General features: G+C 42.6%; 1 protein-coding gene and 1 long non-coding RNA gene across 3 annotated transcripts; one reads left to right on the top strand and one right to left on the bottom strand.

Moving 5' to 3' along the window:
• The first annotated feature begins 505 nt into the window (after positions 1 to 505).
• Positions 506 to 5217, top strand: LOC103710428 (cinnamoyl-CoA reductase 1-like). Of its 2 annotated transcripts, XM_008796127.6 has the most exons (5): positions 516 to 930; positions 1031 to 1185; positions 1310 to 1498; positions 1600 to 1952; positions 4785 to 5217. In XM_008796127.6, the coding sequence occupies exons 1-5, from the start codon at positions 792 to 794 to the stop codon at positions 4936 to 4938; spliced, it is 990 nt and encodes a 329-aa protein (XP_008794349.3). In that variant the 5' UTR covers positions 516 to 791; the 3' UTR covers positions 4939 to 5217. The 2 variants fall into 2 exon arrangements, with proteins under 2 accessions (XP_088563806.2, XP_008794349.3); XM_088707680.2 differs by lacking the exon at positions 4785 to 5217 and having other exon boundaries at positions 506 to 930; positions 1600 to 1956.
• A 2653-nt stretch (positions 5218 to 7870) lies between these two features.
• On the bottom strand, positions 7871 to 16034 carry LOC103710429 (uncharacterized). Its single transcript, XR_016397854.1, has 3 exons — positions 14055 to 16034; positions 13856 to 13953; positions 7871 to 13766 (listed from the first exon to the last, which is right to left on the bottom strand). It is a non-coding gene; the product is annotated as an uncharacterized LOC103710429 (long non-coding RNA).
• Between the last annotated feature and the right edge of the window lie 2450 nt (positions 16035 to 18484).

Here is an 18484-nt window from a genome sequence, read left to right as displayed (position 1 = left end):
CTCTGACTTAAGCATCGGAGGGTCGGCGCCGGAAAGCCCGGCCACCGGCTTTTTTGCAGGACTCTCTCTCTCCAAGGAGGACGCCACCAACCGGCGCATCGCCGTCCACCGTTCCGGCAGCGGAGCTCCTCTCCCCTCTGGTTTCGCGGCGGCCCTTGGGTCCAATTTCCAGCAACTGGTATCTATGAAGTTAAATTTGCAACATATTGCATGAGTAAAAGGTGACTCTTAGGTAAATTACATATATTTAGGTATTAGATATTCACTTCGCATATAACCCAGAAACAAGAAATTATTCATTCCTATTCAAAAGGAATAAAGAGGAAGTGTAACCACTAGGCGCCCCTCAACGATCCTTCATTATTTTTTTCTCTTGTTATTGTTGAGATCATCACTTATCCTAAAAATTTAAGTTAATAAAATAAAATAAATTTATTTATATATTTTATATTTCCTTATAGTTATGGCAAGCATCTTTTGACTAAGCTTCTTCCAACTTGCAGCGTGAAGGCTTAACTAATACATATTCCACCAACCCAGGCGATCGATTTGTCCACGTTCTAATTCTCTCGGTTTGCCAGGAATCCACGGCAGGATCGTATATAGACTAATTAATTGCTCGTCAGTTGGTCAGAAGTGACCTCACCAGTCACCGGTGACCACCTACTCCCCTTAACCGCGGCTGTTCCACCTCAGATTACAAATTGATCGGCCCTCTCATCCGCCAGCGCTCACCAACCCCACCAACTCCTCCTCCTCGCGTCTCGCACTCCCCTTGAACGCCGTGCAAAATGACCGTCGATGCTTCCACCGCCTCCGGCCACGGCCAGACCGTCTGCGTCACCGGCGCCGGTGGCTTCATCGCCTCCTGGCTGGTGAAGCTGCTCCTGGAGAAGGGCTACACCGTCAAAGGAACCGTCCGGAACCCAGGTGTGTGTGTGTGTATATATATATATAGAAACGACTCAGTATATTCTAATCGTCGATAGTCTTCGTGTTAGTTTTTAGCAATCCCGCTTATATGTTTTAGATGATCCAAAGAATGCGCACTTAAAAGCTCTGGAAGGGGCGAAGGAGAGGCTGATCCTCTGCAAGGCTGATCTCCTTGATCATGATGCCCTGCGGGCGGCCATCCACGGGTGCCAGGGCGTCTTCCACACCGCCTCTCCGGTGACCGATGATCCGGTAAACGCTTCCACCACCGACTCTTCTCGTAGTTAACTGGTTTCTAGAATCAGCAGAATTTAGCCTTGCCTGCTGGATTTGATTGGATGACTAAAACGAACACGACGCAATATTCTAACTCCAGGAGGAAATGGTGGAGCCGGCGGTGAGGGGGACCAGGTACGTGATCAATGCAGCCGCCGACGCCGGCACCGTCCGCCGCGTGGTGTTCACCTCCTCGATCGGTGCCGTGACCATGGACCCCAAGCGCGGGCCTGATGTGGTGGTCGACGAGTCATGCTGGAGCGACCTGGAGTACTGCAAGAGCACCAAGGTTGGTTAATTAATTAGCTCGCAAATTGGATCGATTTCGTATAAACTAACCGCGATGATGCCGACCGATCGAATTGCACCGATACGAAATGGTTGTCGCAGAATTGGTATTGCTACGGGAAGGCGGTGGCGGAGAAGGCGGCATGGGAGATGGCGAAGGAGAGGGGGGTGGAGGTGGTGGTGGTGAACCCGGTGCTGGTGATGGGGCCGCTGCTGCAGGGGACGGTGAACGCCAGCGTGAAGCACGTGGTGAAGTACCTTGACGGCTCGGCGCACAAGTACGCCAACGCGGTGCAGGCGTACGTGGACGTGCGGGACGTGGCGCTGGCGCACCTCCTCGTGTACGAGGCCCCCGGGGCCGCCGGCCGCTACCTCTGCGCCGAGACCGTCCTCCACCGGGAGGACCTCGTCCGCATCCTCGCCGAGCTCTTCCCCGAATACCCCGTCCCCACCAGGTAATAATTCAGCTCTGCTCTTTCTTTCTTTTTTTTTTTTGGTAAAAAACTCTTTCTTTCTTTTGCCCCCCCACTCTCTCTTCCTCTCCGGGCCCCGCCCCCCAACCCCTCTGTGGTTGACGTCACGCATACGCGGCTCACAACGCGTGTGGCGTCACCCATTCGCGGCTCATAACGTGTGTCTGTTCTGCTTGCGTGTAAACAGTTCCGGCGGAAGAACGTGCCCCCCGTTGGGTTCCTTCGCGTTTCCTCAGGGCCGCACGCCCGCACATCAAGTGACGGCACGGTCCAGCCATATAAGGCCGCAAGTGAGTCGGGTTAACCCGTAGTCCAATCCGACTCGCTTAAACCCAACTTGACTCATTTTAGAGGATTCCTTGGGTTGGGCTGGGTCTTAAAATTAAACCTATTATATTTTTTCGAATCGGATCTGGATTTACTGGTTCAGATCTGAACCAACTCGACCAGACCCATTTGAAATTTGGGTAATTTTAGATTTTCAATCATTCAATCCGATCCAATCCAAATCTGTAAAATTATTTGGCCCTGCAGGCTGCAGCCGCAGAGATACAAACACAAGTTCTGAAGCCATAAATGGGTTGACTCGAACAGGATCCGAATTTTTGGATTGGGTTCAGATTATACATAGATCCGACCAAACCTGATCTTTTATCGAGTCGGGTTTGGATCTAAAATTAGGACCGTAACAAGAAATCAAGTTGGGTTGGATCACTCATGACCCATTGGCACCCCTATATAGATATAAAGAGAGATGGATTTAGCTACACTTGAGTCGATCTACGTTCGGAGCCACTCAATTTATATTACATATTAGAAGTTTTATATTGATAATTCGAGCTATTAGTTGTGAATTATTATCTTTGTTTACGCAAAAAATTATATCTTTGAAGTTCCCTAACCTATACATCAAATGATAAATAAATATATATTTATATTATTTAATTTTTTTACTTGATGTATAAATTAAGAGTATGTAAATTATATGATTTTTTATATATAAGTAGTTTAGAGATAATAAATCATACTCAATGATCTAGACTATCGATGCAGAATTTTTATTATTCACTATAGACCTTGATATCCATATGAGTATAGTTACGTCTAGGCCTTTATATATATATATATATATATATATATATATATATACACACACTCATCAAAAAAGTATTAAAGCCAGCTACCATGATTGATATGCCTAAATGCTAATGATCCAATAATTTCTCAATGAGTAGAATTTTAAATAACTATAAAATATAGCAAAATAAATTACTAAATAAAGGAAAACCAAAACATTCATTCATTTATTTTTCCACGGAGGATCGGTTTGTTTCGTTGTTTACCGCGTTAAGATACTGCGGTTTAATGCATGGGGTAAAGTAATAGGTTTATACCTGTTAATCTGACCCTACTCTTGTTTCAATATTTATATGGTTAGGATAGAGACTTCTAGGGTGACGTGACGGAGAGATGGCGACGGGTAACTACTACTATTTTTTATTTCCATTCGTAAGAGAAGAGAGGGGCAGTTTTTCTCCCCTTTAGTTTTCGAAAACCTCCTTGCTTCATATAATAGGTGAAACAAGTTTCGCATCGTAGCCATCGAACCTCGCCGAGACGATGACATGTTCTGAGAGGGAAGTCGCGATCCGGGATCATAAAACTGCAAGGGAACGCTGCATACCTCAATTTGACAAGAGAAGCACCTATCGACGGATTGGACAAAGAAAAAAAAAAAAAAAAACCCACCAGCCTGCACGTGTATTTATATTTTTAAATAAATATAAAGAAGGACCCAAAGAAAATTCTAAATAATGGAGTTTTCTAAAAGAAAACTTTTATGAAAATCCTACCCACCAAGTCCGATTCGTGGAAGCTCTATGGTTAGGTAAGGGCTATTTGGTTAGGTACTGGTAATGCCACGTGTATGCGTCTGTTTGAATGTCTGGTCGGACTCGGATCTGGTGCTGTAGGCGGCACGCGTTAAGTTGTCGGAAGTGGATGGCTCCCGAGTTATATCCTATTTGAATTGAGACGCACGCATGTCGCATGCTGAGATATATCGAAAGATGGAAACTAGTCTTCAAGCCTCTTCGGGCCCCGCCTATCCCTGACAATTAATGACCAAACTGCTCTCAGCTTTTTCTTTCTTGAATATAATAGTAATACTATATTAATTTATTATTACATTATTAAAATACTAATTAGTATGGCTACTACTTTCATATATTGATATTTAGTATAATATTATGTTGCAGTAATATTATAATAATATGATATACTACACTAAAATAATGTTAGTATTGGTGTTGTCTTGATACATTCATATTAGAATAATATTAATTTACTAATGCAATTATGTCGACATATTATATCAAAATTACTATACAAATAATGTATTATATATTTCTTATATATTTATATTAAAATAAAGTAACCACAAATTTGTCTGATTCGATAAACACGATTAGATCTTTTTTTTAAAAAAATAATAATCAACATCATTCATTATTTTTAAGAAGCAAAAAAAATCACTCAGTTACATCTACTCATCATACAAACAGTTGTAAATAGCTCTTAGGTGGCACTATAACATATATTTCTTAATTTGTTTTGAGTGAGATTTCTCGATTACTCGATCATTTTCTGAACTTTTTAAGCCTTCATGATTCGATAGCAATCATTTTGTCAAACTCAGATCAATTGTTATGCTTACCGTCTTGCCCTCTTCCACTGCTCCAATGTTGGCATTAGAAGAAGAAGATACTGCTGCTCATTTCTTGGTACTCACGGATCAAAATCATGGCATTGCAGGTGCTCCGATGAGGTAAATCCTCGGAAGCAGCCATATGAGTTCTCGAACCAGCGGCTCAAGGATCTTGGCCTCCACTTCACGCCGGTGACTCGCAGCCTCTACGAAACAGTAAAGAGCCTCCAGGAGAAAGGACACCTTCAGATCATTGCTTGATGATCCTATCACATTCTTGCACCCCCCCCATTGCTTGCTGCAGCAGACTGTAGGCACATGAACTACAATAAGACCACCAACATACTGCACTACAATATGTGAAAAAAATATAAAAGATTGTTGTTAATTATATTCGAATTAGAAGGTCCATTTTTGTCTAAAGCACCTGTTGGAGTTCAGGACCGAACTAAAAACTGTAGCTTTTTTTTTTTCATTCATAAGCACATGGATCTCTGTATTGCAATTATATATTAATGTTTAAGACAGTTCATAGATGAAGTAGAATAGTTATTTATAACCTTCTAATACCAAACTGGAGGGCAGTTAGAAAGAAATGCACAGAACATCCCCTTCAACAGCAACTCACGATCATGAAGGCCCTGCATGCCATCTAAAACCCGGGCATCCTCGAGTGAAATGCAAATGTGAAGAGGCACACAGAACAAATATATGGATTTCTGATTTGTGGTGTGCTTCACTTGCTTCCCTCTTTCGAGGGAAGGGGGTTAGAATTCATGTCCAGTTCCAAAGTTTGTTTTATGAGGTGGTGGCGGCGGTGGTGGAATTCATGTCCGGTCCAAAAGTTTGCTTTATGAGGAGGTGGTGGTGGTGGTGGTGGTGGTGAGCAACAACAACAACCAAAAAAAAGTGCTATGATATCCCTTCTCCTCTCTATTTGTTTCGTATTTTTGTCAAAATTGGATTTTATGTGCATCTATTCCTATTGCCACTTGAAAACACAGATTTTTAGCAATTTATAGTATATAATAGGCATGGTACATGCATCTTACATTCCAAGTTTCCATATATCTGTTTGTGCATGAACAAATCTGAACATATATTTCATAACTATGTACAATGTTTTCTTTTACTATTTTCTATTATAATCCTGAGCTTTAAAATTCCTGACTACATCTTTTTGGAGCAGTATAACCAAATTGAAATGAAATATTTGGAAGCGCTTGATCAAATGATAAACAAGCGCATGCACTAAACCAGCATGACCTATTTCTTCAAATTTATAAAGGAAAGGTACAATGGGGGTGCTATGGTCCGCTAAGTTGCTTATTTTATCTGGCTTCTACACGCCCAAAGCTAGCATTTTTCTCCAGCAAAACCATGAAAGAAAAGACATGTAGATCCAACACGTCTGAAATCAACCATCAAAATTTTGCACAAACCAGAATCCCTGTATATGACATGCTGCAAGTTGGCAGCTACACATGCAGACACATTATAAGACTAACAATTGATGACCATCCAAGTGGCAAGAAATCAGGAATATATGTTGCCACAAAAGAGGTCCAGTCACTATTACTGCGATGATAATGGTTAACGGATGCTCATGAACGGTGACCATAACAATATGCAGCAATAGGTGAAGCCTAGCAAAATATGTTGGTGGCAACATTTTGTTGATGAATTTGACTTATCATAAAACAAGCAAGCTAGCAAAATTAAATGCAACAACTCTGTAGGCTGGCATAGACAAATGACACAACACCACAAGCAGATCCCAAGGATCTCATGGCAGGAAGCAGTAATAGCAAACAAGCCACCAATACTGCTAAAAACGGCAAAGAAGGTGAATGAATACCAAGGAAGCCTGTTATAAAAGGAAAAGAACTACAATAGACACCTAATATGCAGTGGTACCTAGAGCTGTGGACCCTAGACAAGTACACACCACTGTTTGATGCTTATCCCAAAAAAGAAAAATTTCGGTCAAGATAGGTCTCTATTAAACATAATGGCATTTCCTTAAAGCATCCAGCCCTAGAAACAAAGAGTCTCCTATATGACATGGCCAAAAAAAAAAAAAAAATCCAAGTCTCAGCAGCTGATATCAGCAGGATGAGTGTCCGATTGTGCCCTGTTGTGTGCGTCTAAAAAGTGCCGACACTTCCAGAAATCTTAAAACATTGTCTCCACAATAGAGCAAACATGGTAACTGGGAAAATGAGTCTTACGGTACAAATCTTGAGTATAAATTAAAAGACTAAAGACGATCACCCCACAAGAGGTTGGTAGGCATCAGGGCCGGCTCGAGCCTTAGGCGACTGAGGCGGTCGCCTAAGGCCCCCGGCCCAGGGAAGGCCCCCACCCGCAGCTCAGTTTTTTTTTTTTTTGCTTAATTAATGAAGATGTGAAAGGCTAGCTGATGGCCTGATAGCCTGGGAGCTGGGCAGAGAGGGCAGTGGCCACTGGCCAGTGGGCGACGGGCGACGGCTACCAGGCTATGCCCGTACGCCGCTACAGACTACAGTGCATCCCCTTCCTTCGGCCCTTCGGCGTCTTCCCGACAACAGACAGGCTAGGCACCTAGGCTACAAGCAACGGGCAACGGCTACGACAAGCAACGGGTATTTCCTCCCCAGCTCCCCTCTTCTCTCCCCCCGTCTCTGCCGTCTGCGGCCTGCCGGTGCTTTCTTAGTTTCTTTTTTATAGCTGAACTTTCTCCGGTTCTCGGCAGACTCGGCAGCTCGGCTTCTTCAGTTCTTCAGCTCGGCAGCTTGGGTTTCAGAGCGCAAAAGTCCTCCTCTGGCTCCAAGAAGGCAAGAAGCCGGCGAGTCGCCGGCCGGATCTCCTGATCTCCAGCTCTTGGACCGCCGGCCGGATCTCCTCTCCAGCTCTTGGACCGTCGGCCGGATCTCCTCTCTAGCTCTTGGACCGCTCCTGCTCCGGCTCCGCCTCCTGAGTCCGGATCTTCTCTCCAGCTCTCCTCGCCGACGTCGCCATCCTCGGCTCCTCCCGTCCTCCAACCTCCGAGCTCAGGCCTCCTCGGCTCCGCTCGGACCGCTCTAAAATCCACCGTGCTCCTCCTCTGAGGCCTACACTAGCAACAAGTTCCCTACTATATGTATCTTGGCCCTCTCCTCTGATGCCCAAACAGAGAACGTCTTTTTTTTCTTTTTTTCATATATATATATATATATATATATATATATGCATAAAGAATCTTTAAGTTTGTTTTTTTTAAAGATCTTACCCCTTTTTTTGGCTCTATTGTGAGTCTACTCTTGTTTGTTTAGTTTTTGTGGATTTACTCCTTTTTTTTTAGTTCATATTCTGTACATTTCTACTTATTTTTGCCCAGAAACCAAACCTCTGTTTTCACAGTTTTCATTCTCTCCTTTCGTTCCGCACCCATTATTTCTGTTGCTTATTGCTTAGATCCAGTCTTCTTTTGTTTGGCATTTTTCTTTTTTCCCTTCTAAAATAATCAACTCTGTTTTCAGATATTAAACAAAGACGATATATGCTTCCTCTTATGGTAATTTTGTGTGCTTTCCACTTACAGTTTAATTCATCTATCTTTGACAGCAAAAACATTCTTCTAATGAGAAATAATGTCTTGTAATTGCACAGATAGAAATCAGTCTACTTGTATTGCAGCAGCTAAGTGGAATCAATGGCATCTTATTTTATGCTGGCGCTATTTTTAAATCTGCTGGTATGTCCAAGTAATTCAAATTTGATTTGTTTTCACACCTTACAGTACGATATACTGTTTATTCAAATTTATGTCTCATGGAGCTGTTGCAACTATGGTTTTAAATCACAGTGTGATGGGGGTGTCTCGTAATGACCAAATCATTTTGTTCTTGTGAGAAAATAGGAATCAGGATTGGATTGGGACTGAGAAACTCATATAGGAAAGAACAATAAAGACGAATTAGTAATTTTGCATCTCAAAAAGCTAGACGAATTATTTTTAAATAAAATTTTAAAGTATTTTGCATTTATTATTTTTTTTATTTTTTTTTAAAAGGCCTCTCTTAGTGAATTCGCCTTAGGCCCCCAAATGCATTGAGCCGCCCCTGGTAGGCATAAATTAGAAGTAGCCAGTCTTGTAGCTAAATGGATAACAAAGCAATCAAGACAATAGCTGCTGAAATTAACAACCAGTTACAAAATGCAAGATTGAAGGGGAAGATAAATCATCAAAAAATATCTTGCTAAAGGAAATTAAAATTTGATAGTTATCCCAAAAGTCAAAATAATATCCTTGTGAAGGTCCAATGATGCATTAAAGAAATGGATCAAGAAGTGTCAGATGGAGGCATGGTCAAGGAAATAAATGGAAAGTAAAGTCCATAAATCAAGATTGCACCTTAGTTAAGATGATATAAGCAAAGAAAATAAGAAATTAATAGCTAGGGAAACCATACAACAGAGTGACTACATTGGTACCAGGACAGTAACAGAGTATTTCGTCATGAAGAGATTCAGAAATAAAGTTGAATAAACCCTATAATGGAAGGGAAAGGTTCATGACTAGTAATGAAAATTGATTCCAAAAACAATAAAGAGAGTACCGAAGACCATAAACTGATGAATTGATTGTAGAGGTGAACATCACAAACTGGAACAAAGATAAAAGACCTTAGGACCAGCACATCGAAGAACATAGAAAGAAACAATTTTAGGGCTTGCAATGATCAAGAAAGCCAGTAAAGAAAGGGCCACCATTGCCAATGCATGATTCACGCAACTAAGGTGGTAATAGGAGCCACCGCATATTGATAATGGGGCAATAAAGAATATTCTACGAATTAACAAGGCACATGAATGTACTTCAGGAAAAAAGATCCTTGAAACACAAAAATGAATGTTCTATAGTAGTAAAAATGGGCCTAGTTAGGTCAACTACAACTAGCATGCTTATAAAAATGTAGTTAGGGCCCATGAAGAGAGGATCATTCATAAATGGCTAGTAAAAATTAAAATGACTCATAATCGACAGCACACAAGACAAGGGACAAAATGAATAGTCATGTAGAGAGACTTGTCCTCTTTTCTTTCTCAAGAGAATGATCGGGTTATGCGATATAGAGGTTTATGGTTCACAAATGTTAGTGACAAGAATCTAGGACCACATCAAGAAGAATATGAATATGAATATGAATGTGAACATGGCATGATTCTCTCACGGTTGGTCATAAATGGAGGTATGGGGTAAGAATGATAGGATGACATGAAGAAGGGCTGTTGAAAAATGCAAAACACCAAAGGCAAAAGGCATCCAGGTCTAAGAGATAACAATGCTTAAAGGGAGACAAGCCACCAATAGTTGCTGAAGAAAGTGCTGATGATAAATAAATCATATATTAGCATTTCAAGGCCACGAGGTAGCTTTGGATAAGGGCATTATACAGAAAGATGACATGCAAGAAGTGGGTGTAATGTATTAATCAGAAGCTATAGGCGTGCAAATGATGCAGAAAGATGACATGCAACAAGTGGGTGTAATTAATAATAAGTTATAGGAGTGCAAGTGTAATGGAAACAAAGGTTACAAAATTTACTAGTTTGATCTTAAAGCATATTTGGTAAAGCAAACCTACTAATGCACCATGTACAAGCAGCAATAAGGGACTCTGTGATAGAGGTAAAGGTCAAGTCAAGATCTCAGTTATAGACTGAATATTAAAGGAAGCTGGAAGGAGCAAAAAAAGTTGGTGGATTAAAGAATTTCTCAAGTAAGACACATCTGGCAGAAAGAAAGTAAAGTTAAAAGAAAATATAAAAGGATAGTAATATCCACAAATGAAGATTGAGGAATCCACCCGTGTCTTGGTGTGTCAAGATAGAAGATGATGGCATGAGCAAAGAAAAAAAAACAGATAGAAGACTATGAAATCCAAGAACCAAAAATATGCAAAGGTTCACAAGTAGTCACAATTTGGGTCACAAATGCAGTCACAATAGAGGCACCAAGTACAATTTGCAAAGGGTACCAAAGAACTGCAAACAAGTAGAATTTGCCAGCTGAAAGGCAAAATAGCATCTTGTGATCGCATGACAAACATTAACAACATAGCAGGCCCAATGCACCGGCCCTGCATAGGAATACAAAGAGAAAATCTTTTCTGAGAAAGACAAAAAAACTACCAGAATAAGATAATTCAGCAATAGAGGGAAAAGGGAGCACAATGCAGTGATGGTGTGAAACCAATAATAGTTTCACAATGAAGTATCCCTGAGTTCTACCAAAATGACAGTGAAGATATGAAAGAGGATTTTTTGATGAAAATAATGGTCTTAAACAGTAAAAATAGACCAAGAAATGCAGATAAGGGAAGAAATCCCAGATGGAAGCATGAACTTTGTGAAGAAACTAGGAACCGTGAGCCAAGGCAAAAAATTTTAAGGTAGGTTGGTGGCAAGAGTTGGATACAATAGACAAACAAACCAAAAAACATGCAAAGAAGGTTAAAAGTAGCATAGTTTGTCCGAAAACTAACAAATCTTTTAAAAAAAATTAAAAATAAAACAAAGCTTAAAATTGAAAGGAACATAGACAATGCACAATGAATCTACTCTTTATAATCTCAGGTGATCAGGTTTAACAGATTAACAGAATTTAGATCAAATAGCTTGAGACATGCATGTCCATCAATAATTATAGGGCATGTTTGGGAGCCTGATTAATTTTCCATGGATTAACCCCAAGCACAGAGAAAGTTCAGGGAGCAGCTGCTACTTACTAGAAGAATTTCATTCAGATAGGGGAAGAAACTTGCTCATGCATTTCCAAAATATCGAGATACCAAAGTTCCATCTAAAAGGTGATATATGGTGTCACCATTATTTTGAGATTCGATGAATCCAAGTTTCTGATTCCGCTAAAATTTCTCTCCCCGCAAGATTAACTTCTCCTGAAAAAAATAACCATATATGGATAAATCCATGGACAGGCTGTTCAAGCATCCAAACAGCCCCTTAATGTCCTATACAAATGGGGTGATTGTGGACTGTCAGATACTTAGATTACCTAAGGATCCTAGTGGTAGATTACCTAAAGACGATGGTGGGCTTTATTTAAGCTTTGGCTGGACAGATGGTAGAAGCTCAAGAAACAGGTGAAGCGTGATCTGGAACGATTATATTCCAGCTAATGAGTAGTCTAACTAAACCATCAAAATCAAATTCCCAATTGTGAATTTGATAAGATATTGGACTTCCCACTAGATGATAGAAGCAAAGCCTAAAAAGATGCTGCGGTCTTCTGAGAAACTTCTTGCTGGTGGTATAGCAAGAGAAGGATACAATGATGTTTCTCATGAATCAACTAAGCAATAAAGATCTCCATAAGTGGTTGAGCTCTCCACTAGTAAGTATTTAAATCCTTCTTTATTATCTTCATCGGTAGTCCTTTCATGATGGTCTAAGTTCTGATACCATGACACTTGAAAAATAGCCCCACCAACGATGGCAGACTCAATTTTAAGATCTACATAGAAGAGCCAAATTTATTTGAGCATTCAAACTCAAAACATTGATGCTTCCCACCAGAAAAATGAAATAAAAAGCACAATTGACTGCAATATTATAGATTCTCCTAGAATAGTATAGTGCGGCTTTGATGTGCTCAACTTTTGTTCTAGAGCAAACATGTCGAAGCAAGCCTTTGGTCTGTGCTTTGATTGGATTACCTGTCTTTATGTGCTGGAGAGTGTACCAAACTTCCTTGAGCATCCCAAGCACAAGTCTTGAACTATGATGAACATTATATTAATTAAACATATATGTGTCAAATATTAGTTTGTTGGCCTTAGCACAACGGTAATGTTGCTCTATTGTGATTTAGATGTCACACTTCGAAATATGAAAACAACAAATTTGCACATGAGGGTAAGGGTGCGTAATTCTGACCCTCCCTAGACCCTACACTTGTAGGAGCCTGATGCTACAATGCCCTTTTTATACTTGTTGAATGTATATACACTGACATAGGCCATTATGCCACCTTTAAGACATAGCAAGGTCCTACATGGCATTATACTTAGGAGTTAACTAGCATCAAGGTCTTTCCCTTTTGTTTAGACAAACAATGAGAGGAATTATGATGTATTAAAAAAAAAGGGAGCTACTGAGTTTGAAAGATCTAAGGAAAACTGTAAAAAAAAATAATTTGGGAAGTATTGGTGATCAAGGCACGAGATTGATTGATCTATTTGTCTTATTGTCTGTGATACCTAAATTGTTTAACTCTACTTTTTCTAGCAGACCTAACTAACATCATATCTAGTAGCCCCAACAGGAAGATATTTTTCTAGAAACTGATAAACTTTATTGGAAAAAGCAAAGGACAGGCATAATACAAGCATGAGATGTCAGCATGAATTATTTATGTAGTTAGAATAGAGCAAGAAGCACAGTCCTAGCTCAAGTACTTGGCTGCATAAAAGAAAGCCCTAAAAGGTATTGGCTGCGTGAAGGCGGTGTAGAAACATGTAAAGTTCCTTTCTTTGAGATAAGACCTGGCCGAATTTGTTGTTAAGTCGAAACATCATTCCAAAGAGGAAGAAAGAAGACGTATGAAATGTTTCTCAATCACAGTTCCTGATGTTTTCGTCAATCTTGTATCCTCATCTGGTTACTGCTTTTCTAGAATCATTTTGTCTAGGAAGCAGCCATAAAGAAAGACAACCTTTTGCGTTTCTTCTATATGTACGATTTGATAATTGTTTTTCCGTGTCTCATTCATGATGGCGTTAAAAGATTTGAAAGCACTTAGATCCATGATGGATGTCACTCCCTCGTAACAAAGCACATATTAATCTAATAATCTTTGAGGAGCCATAAAAAGCAAACAACAAAATCGTTTTTTTTTCGTTTGTTCCCTTATTGTTAGTTTCACATCACTATTCATCCACATGTTTATGAAGAACAGAGCAATAAGACCAGAGAAATAAACCAACTTCTTGACAGGTCTACAACCACAGAACTTAGAACAAGAAACCGTCCAGGCGACATCAATCATCTCAACGAAACAGTTTTTAATCAAGAACTTTTAGAGATTCAACAGAACAACACAGCATCTGAAAGAAAGGAAAGAAAAGAAATAGTTTTCAATCAGGGAAGAAAAGCGTGCAACTAAAAGAAAAGAAATTAGGGTTTGAAGCTGTACGGCTGAGGGAGGGAGCTGGGTTCTCTCCGGGACTCATCGCTGTCGAGAAGCCTCCGCACCCTCTTCTTGGCAAAATACTGCCGATGGAAGTGCTTGACCTATCCCGGAATCCAAAAGCAATGAAAAGAAACAGTTTTTAATCAAGAAAGGAGAAATCCGAAACCCGGAGTTCTTGGAAGAAAGAAAGCAGAATACCCACCCAGGTTGGGCGGCATTGCCTGACGATGTGGGCTCGGAAGGGGAGAGGTAGGGGAGGCGGACCTCGGTGGGCTTTTCTTGTCCGCCTCCTTCTACAAGCGCGCGTAGAAGGCGTCCCGCGCCGCCTCCGCTTGCCAGGAAATAACGAGAGAGAGAGGAAAGGGTGCGGGGTTGGGAGGTTGGCAGTACACCTTGCAACCGGCGCCCCGGCCTTCCCGAGAAACAAAAGAGCTAAGATTCGGCACTGGATGCGCCGGAGACGCACGTATTCTCCGTGCGGGTCGGGCCCCTTGCATCTCTAGGAATCTTCGATGGGGCAAGGCCGCAAGGTGAGAGTAAATTTATCTTTAAAAGAAGATCCGGCTACGTTAGTTGAGTGAATTCAAAGTAAAAAATAATTATTATTTTAAAATATACATATATTTTTAAGAGGATGTAGCTCTTTCCGAGCTATTTATATTTATCGAGAGGCAAATAATCCTGCTAACTAGTTTACCTCCTATGCTACATAAGACTAGGAAGGAATTTTCTGAAAAAATTACGAGTCTATTTTATTTTCTCTTCTCGTCAATTTTTTTTTTAATCTTATTGGTTGTACTTATGCAGGATCAGTGTGAATCGCCATTGTATTAAAAAAAAAAAGAAATGAACCAGAAAGCCGGGCTCAGCTTAATTAATAATATTTTTAAGCTTCGTTGAACCACAACTAGAGTAATAAAATATATTTTTTGGAGAGCAAAATCAAACATGTTGATAAAAAGTCATTTGCTGGTCTAGATTAAAATGGTGGCTAAATGCACGAAGCTCCCACTATTATGAGGTCCGGAAGCGTCGGATGTACGTAATAGAAGCAACCTTATTGTTGTATAAAAAATAATATATTTCAAAAATTTAAAATTTATAGTAGAAATATAGGCCAAAAAAATGCAGCATATGATAGATAAAAATGCAAAGGTGTTAAGATTGATTGTAACTTTTAATGTAAAAATACTTCATTGCATCAAGAAAAATACAATTGATCATATCTATTAGATTGGAGATAGGTTGGACATTTATGTTGGAAACTATCTATTTCTACCCCTACTGTACTTGAACTCCACCCAAAGACATACTCCATAATGCTACACTTTAAGTTAGTCTTTAAATGTGTCGAGAGACCCCTTTTCTTTTTTTCTTTTTTCTTTTTTTTTTGCTGAAAACGGGTTCTCATACAGTACGTGTACGAATACACCCAATAAAGTCAAAAAACACTAGCTCACGGAGAGTCAGTGGCAACTCTCCCTCCCCCAACCAAAAGGTGTACCCTGAATGATGAGCCGCGAAGGCAGCCACCCAGTCAGCTGCCCCATTGGCTTCTCTGAATACATGCTTGGCCTGGATGGCCACCCCAACCCCACACATCATCCCAATATCCCGAACCAAGGGGTGGTCTAAGCCCTCACCCCTCAGCCCCGCCCGGATCCAGCTGATGACTGTAGCCGAGTCGCCCTCCAAGACAATCGATCCAGCCTGCAGTACCTGCCTCGCACATCGAATACCTGCCCAGGCAGCTCGTAGCTCTGCCCCGGGAACTGATGTGCCGAACAACTGACAGCCACCTGCTGCCACCACTTTGGAGTGCGGGTCCCGTATCACAAAACTCGCACCACCTCGCGAACCTCCATCCAGGACCGATCCGTCGAAGTTGACCTTGAGGAAACTCGGGGGTGGGGGCTCCCAGGTGAAGAACACCAGCTGAGGAGCTGCCGAAGCAGGGAAGGAACCCCAGGTGTCCCGAGCTGTCAGAGGTCTATCTGAAGAGGGGCTGAACTCCAATGCCTGTACTCGCGCGAGCTCTGCAACGAACCTCGGTGACACCCTGCGCTCACCAAGGTTGCGGGCGTTCCTCGCCAGCCAGATCTGATGTGCTGTGCAGGTCGCTCGAATAGCCTCCTGACATATCTGCGGCCGGGCCAGCCACTGCTGCATCATCCGTAAAAACTGAAGCCTCCCACACCAAACCCCCTGCGGGAACCCTGCCCACAACCATGCCGACCTCGCCCACGTACACTGGAAGAGCACGTGGTCGACCGACTCCTCCACGCTGCATGTCCCGCACTCCGCAGGGATCCCCCAACCGCGCCTACTCAGCACTGCCCTTGTCGGAAGGCGATCCCATGCCACCTTCCAAAGGAAGAGTGCCGCCCTCGGGTGAAGCCCGGACCTCCAGATCCAAGTGTAATCCTGGCCCGACTCATGCTCCTGCTGGATAACCCTGGCAAGGTCTCCCAGTCTGACACTGGACCGGCAAGAGGTACCCCAAACCCTGACATCAGCCCCCCCACAACCTGGCACTGGAAGGGACCGGATCCTCTTAGCTAGGTGTCCTCCGAACAACTGTCGCAGCCTATCATCATCCCATGCTGAGTCTCCTGGGGCAAGAAGATCGGAGACCCGCAATCCCTCCACTGCCTCAACATCGATCATGGTCGGCCAACACCTCAGTGGGACGGTGTCCACCCATGGGTCCGCAGTCACATCAATACTCCGCCCATCGCCAATCAGCCACCTGGTGTTCGTCGAGAGACCCCTTTCATAACATTTCACTAGCTACTCATCCCAAAGTTACTTCTCATCATTCCTCCAACCTCCAGCGCTAACTGCCTCTGCATTCATGCATACTTGTCGACGTGCTCTTCATTTGACCATTTTACAATACCATATATGCGTCATGATGTACTAAAATTCAGGTGTAAGCATAAATAATCAAACTTAAATGTAGCTTACCAAGCTCAATTCAAGCTCGACCATTCTATTTTCTAATGAAACTAGTCTAAACAATCTACTACTTAGCTTAGTTCCATTCAGGCAGTGCCGGCTTGAGCCTTAGGCGACCGCCCGGCCCACGGAAGGCCCCCACATGGCTCGGTTTTTTTTTTTTTTTTGCTTAATATGCGAGGCCCCCACCACCAGTGCAGCACAGATGGGAAAGCTAGCTAATAGCTGGGCACTGGCAGACGGCGAGTGGGCGACGGCTACCGGGCTACGCCCGTACGCCACTACAGCGCGTCTCCTTCGGCCCTTCGGCGTCTCCTCGACGATAGACAGGGTCACAGGCTAGGCGCCTAGGCCCTGGGCAATGGCTACCGGCTACGACAACGTCGATAAGCAACGGCCAATGGGCATTTCCTCCCCAGCTCCCCCCTTCTCTGCCGCCTGCCGTTGCCGATGCTTTCTTTTTAATTGCTGAACCTTCTCCGGCTCTCGGCAGACTCGGCAGCTCGACAGCTCGGCTTGCAGAGCGCAAAAGAACGGTTTTAAGCCCCTGCTCCGGAGTCCTCTCTAGTCTCCAGGCTCCACCGCTCCATCTCTCCTCGTCGTCCTCGGTCCTCCTCCTCTGGCTCCAAGAAGGCAAGAACCCGGCGAGTCGCGAGTCGCGAGTGGCGAGCCACCGGCTGGATCTCCTCTCCAGCTCTTGGACCGCCGGCTGGATCTCCTCTCCAGCTCTTGGACCGCCTCTGCTTCGGAGTCCGGATCTCCTCTCCAGCTCTTGGACCGCCTTTGCTCCGGAGTCCGGATCTCCTCTCCAGCTCTCCTCGCCGACGTCACCGTCATCGGCTCCTCCCGTCCTCCAACCTCCGAGCTCTTGGACCGCCGGCCGGATCTCCTCTAAGGCTCTGAGAGGAGTCCTCTCCAGCTCTCCTCGCCGTTCTCGGCTCCTCCGACTTCCGGGCTCCGCCGCTCCGGCCTCCTCGGCAGCTCGGCTCTGCTGAGTCCGCTCCAAAGTCCACTGTCATCGGGGTCCTCCACCGCTCCACGGCTCCACTCCTCCGTTAGCATCCTACTTCCCAAGTTCCCAGTTCCCATTTCCCACTGATCCCAGGCAGTGAGGCATGTGAGTTAGTTTATTAATTAATTTTTTGGTCTAATTATATTTTTATTTAGTCAAGTAAGAGACACTAGAATTGATTATTTTTTGGTCCAATTGTAGATTGGTTGTGACTTCAACGGTTCGGCACTATTCGGCGTCTTCTCGCCATCGAGTTCGGCACTATTTCGCCTCTTCTCGACACAATTAAGTTCGACACTACTTGTCGAGAACCGAGTTTGTTTTTTTTGACACAATCAAGTTTTATCATTTTTAACCCTTTTTTTCTATTTTGATTTGTTTGTGGTGTTTTTTTAATTGCTTAGTCTGATAATATTATTTATAAATTAAAATGTCTAATAGAAAATATGGCTGTAGGTATGAAAAATTTTGCATCTCAAAAAGCTAGATGAATTATTTTTAAATAAATTATTAAAGTATTTTGCACTTATTAAAATTTTATTATTATTATTATTATTATTATTATTATTTTTAAAAAGGCCTCTCTTAGTAAGTTCGACTTAGGTCTCCAAATGCATTGGGCCGCCCTGCATTCAAGAACACCTCGACATGGAGCACACCTC

This window comes from Phoenix dactylifera, chromosome 11 (assembly GCF_051530095.1).
Source record: "Phoenix dactylifera cultivar Ajwa chromosome 11, Ajwa_hap1_PhDact_Kaust_v1.1, whole genome shotgun sequence".
Taxonomy (NCBI): Eukaryota; Viridiplantae; Streptophyta; class Magnoliopsida; order Arecales; family Arecaceae; genus Phoenix; species Phoenix dactylifera.
This window is presented reverse-complemented; position numbering and strand designations above follow the sequence as displayed.

Excerpts from the sequence above, each read along its gene's own strand:
- LOC103710428 (XM_008796127.6), top strand. The coding sequence starts at position 792 with ATGACCGTCGATGCTTCCACCGCCTCCGGCCACGGCCAGACCGTCTGC. Across the intron at positions 1,186-1,309 it reads CTCCGGTGACCGATGATCCG|GAGGAAATGGTGGAGCCGGC; the intron begins GTAAACGCTTCC and ends TTCTAACTCCAG. Across the intron at positions 1,953-4,784 it reads GAATACCCCGTCCCCACCAG|GTGCTCCGATGAGGTAAATC; the intron begins GTAATAATTCAG and ends ATGGCATTGCAG.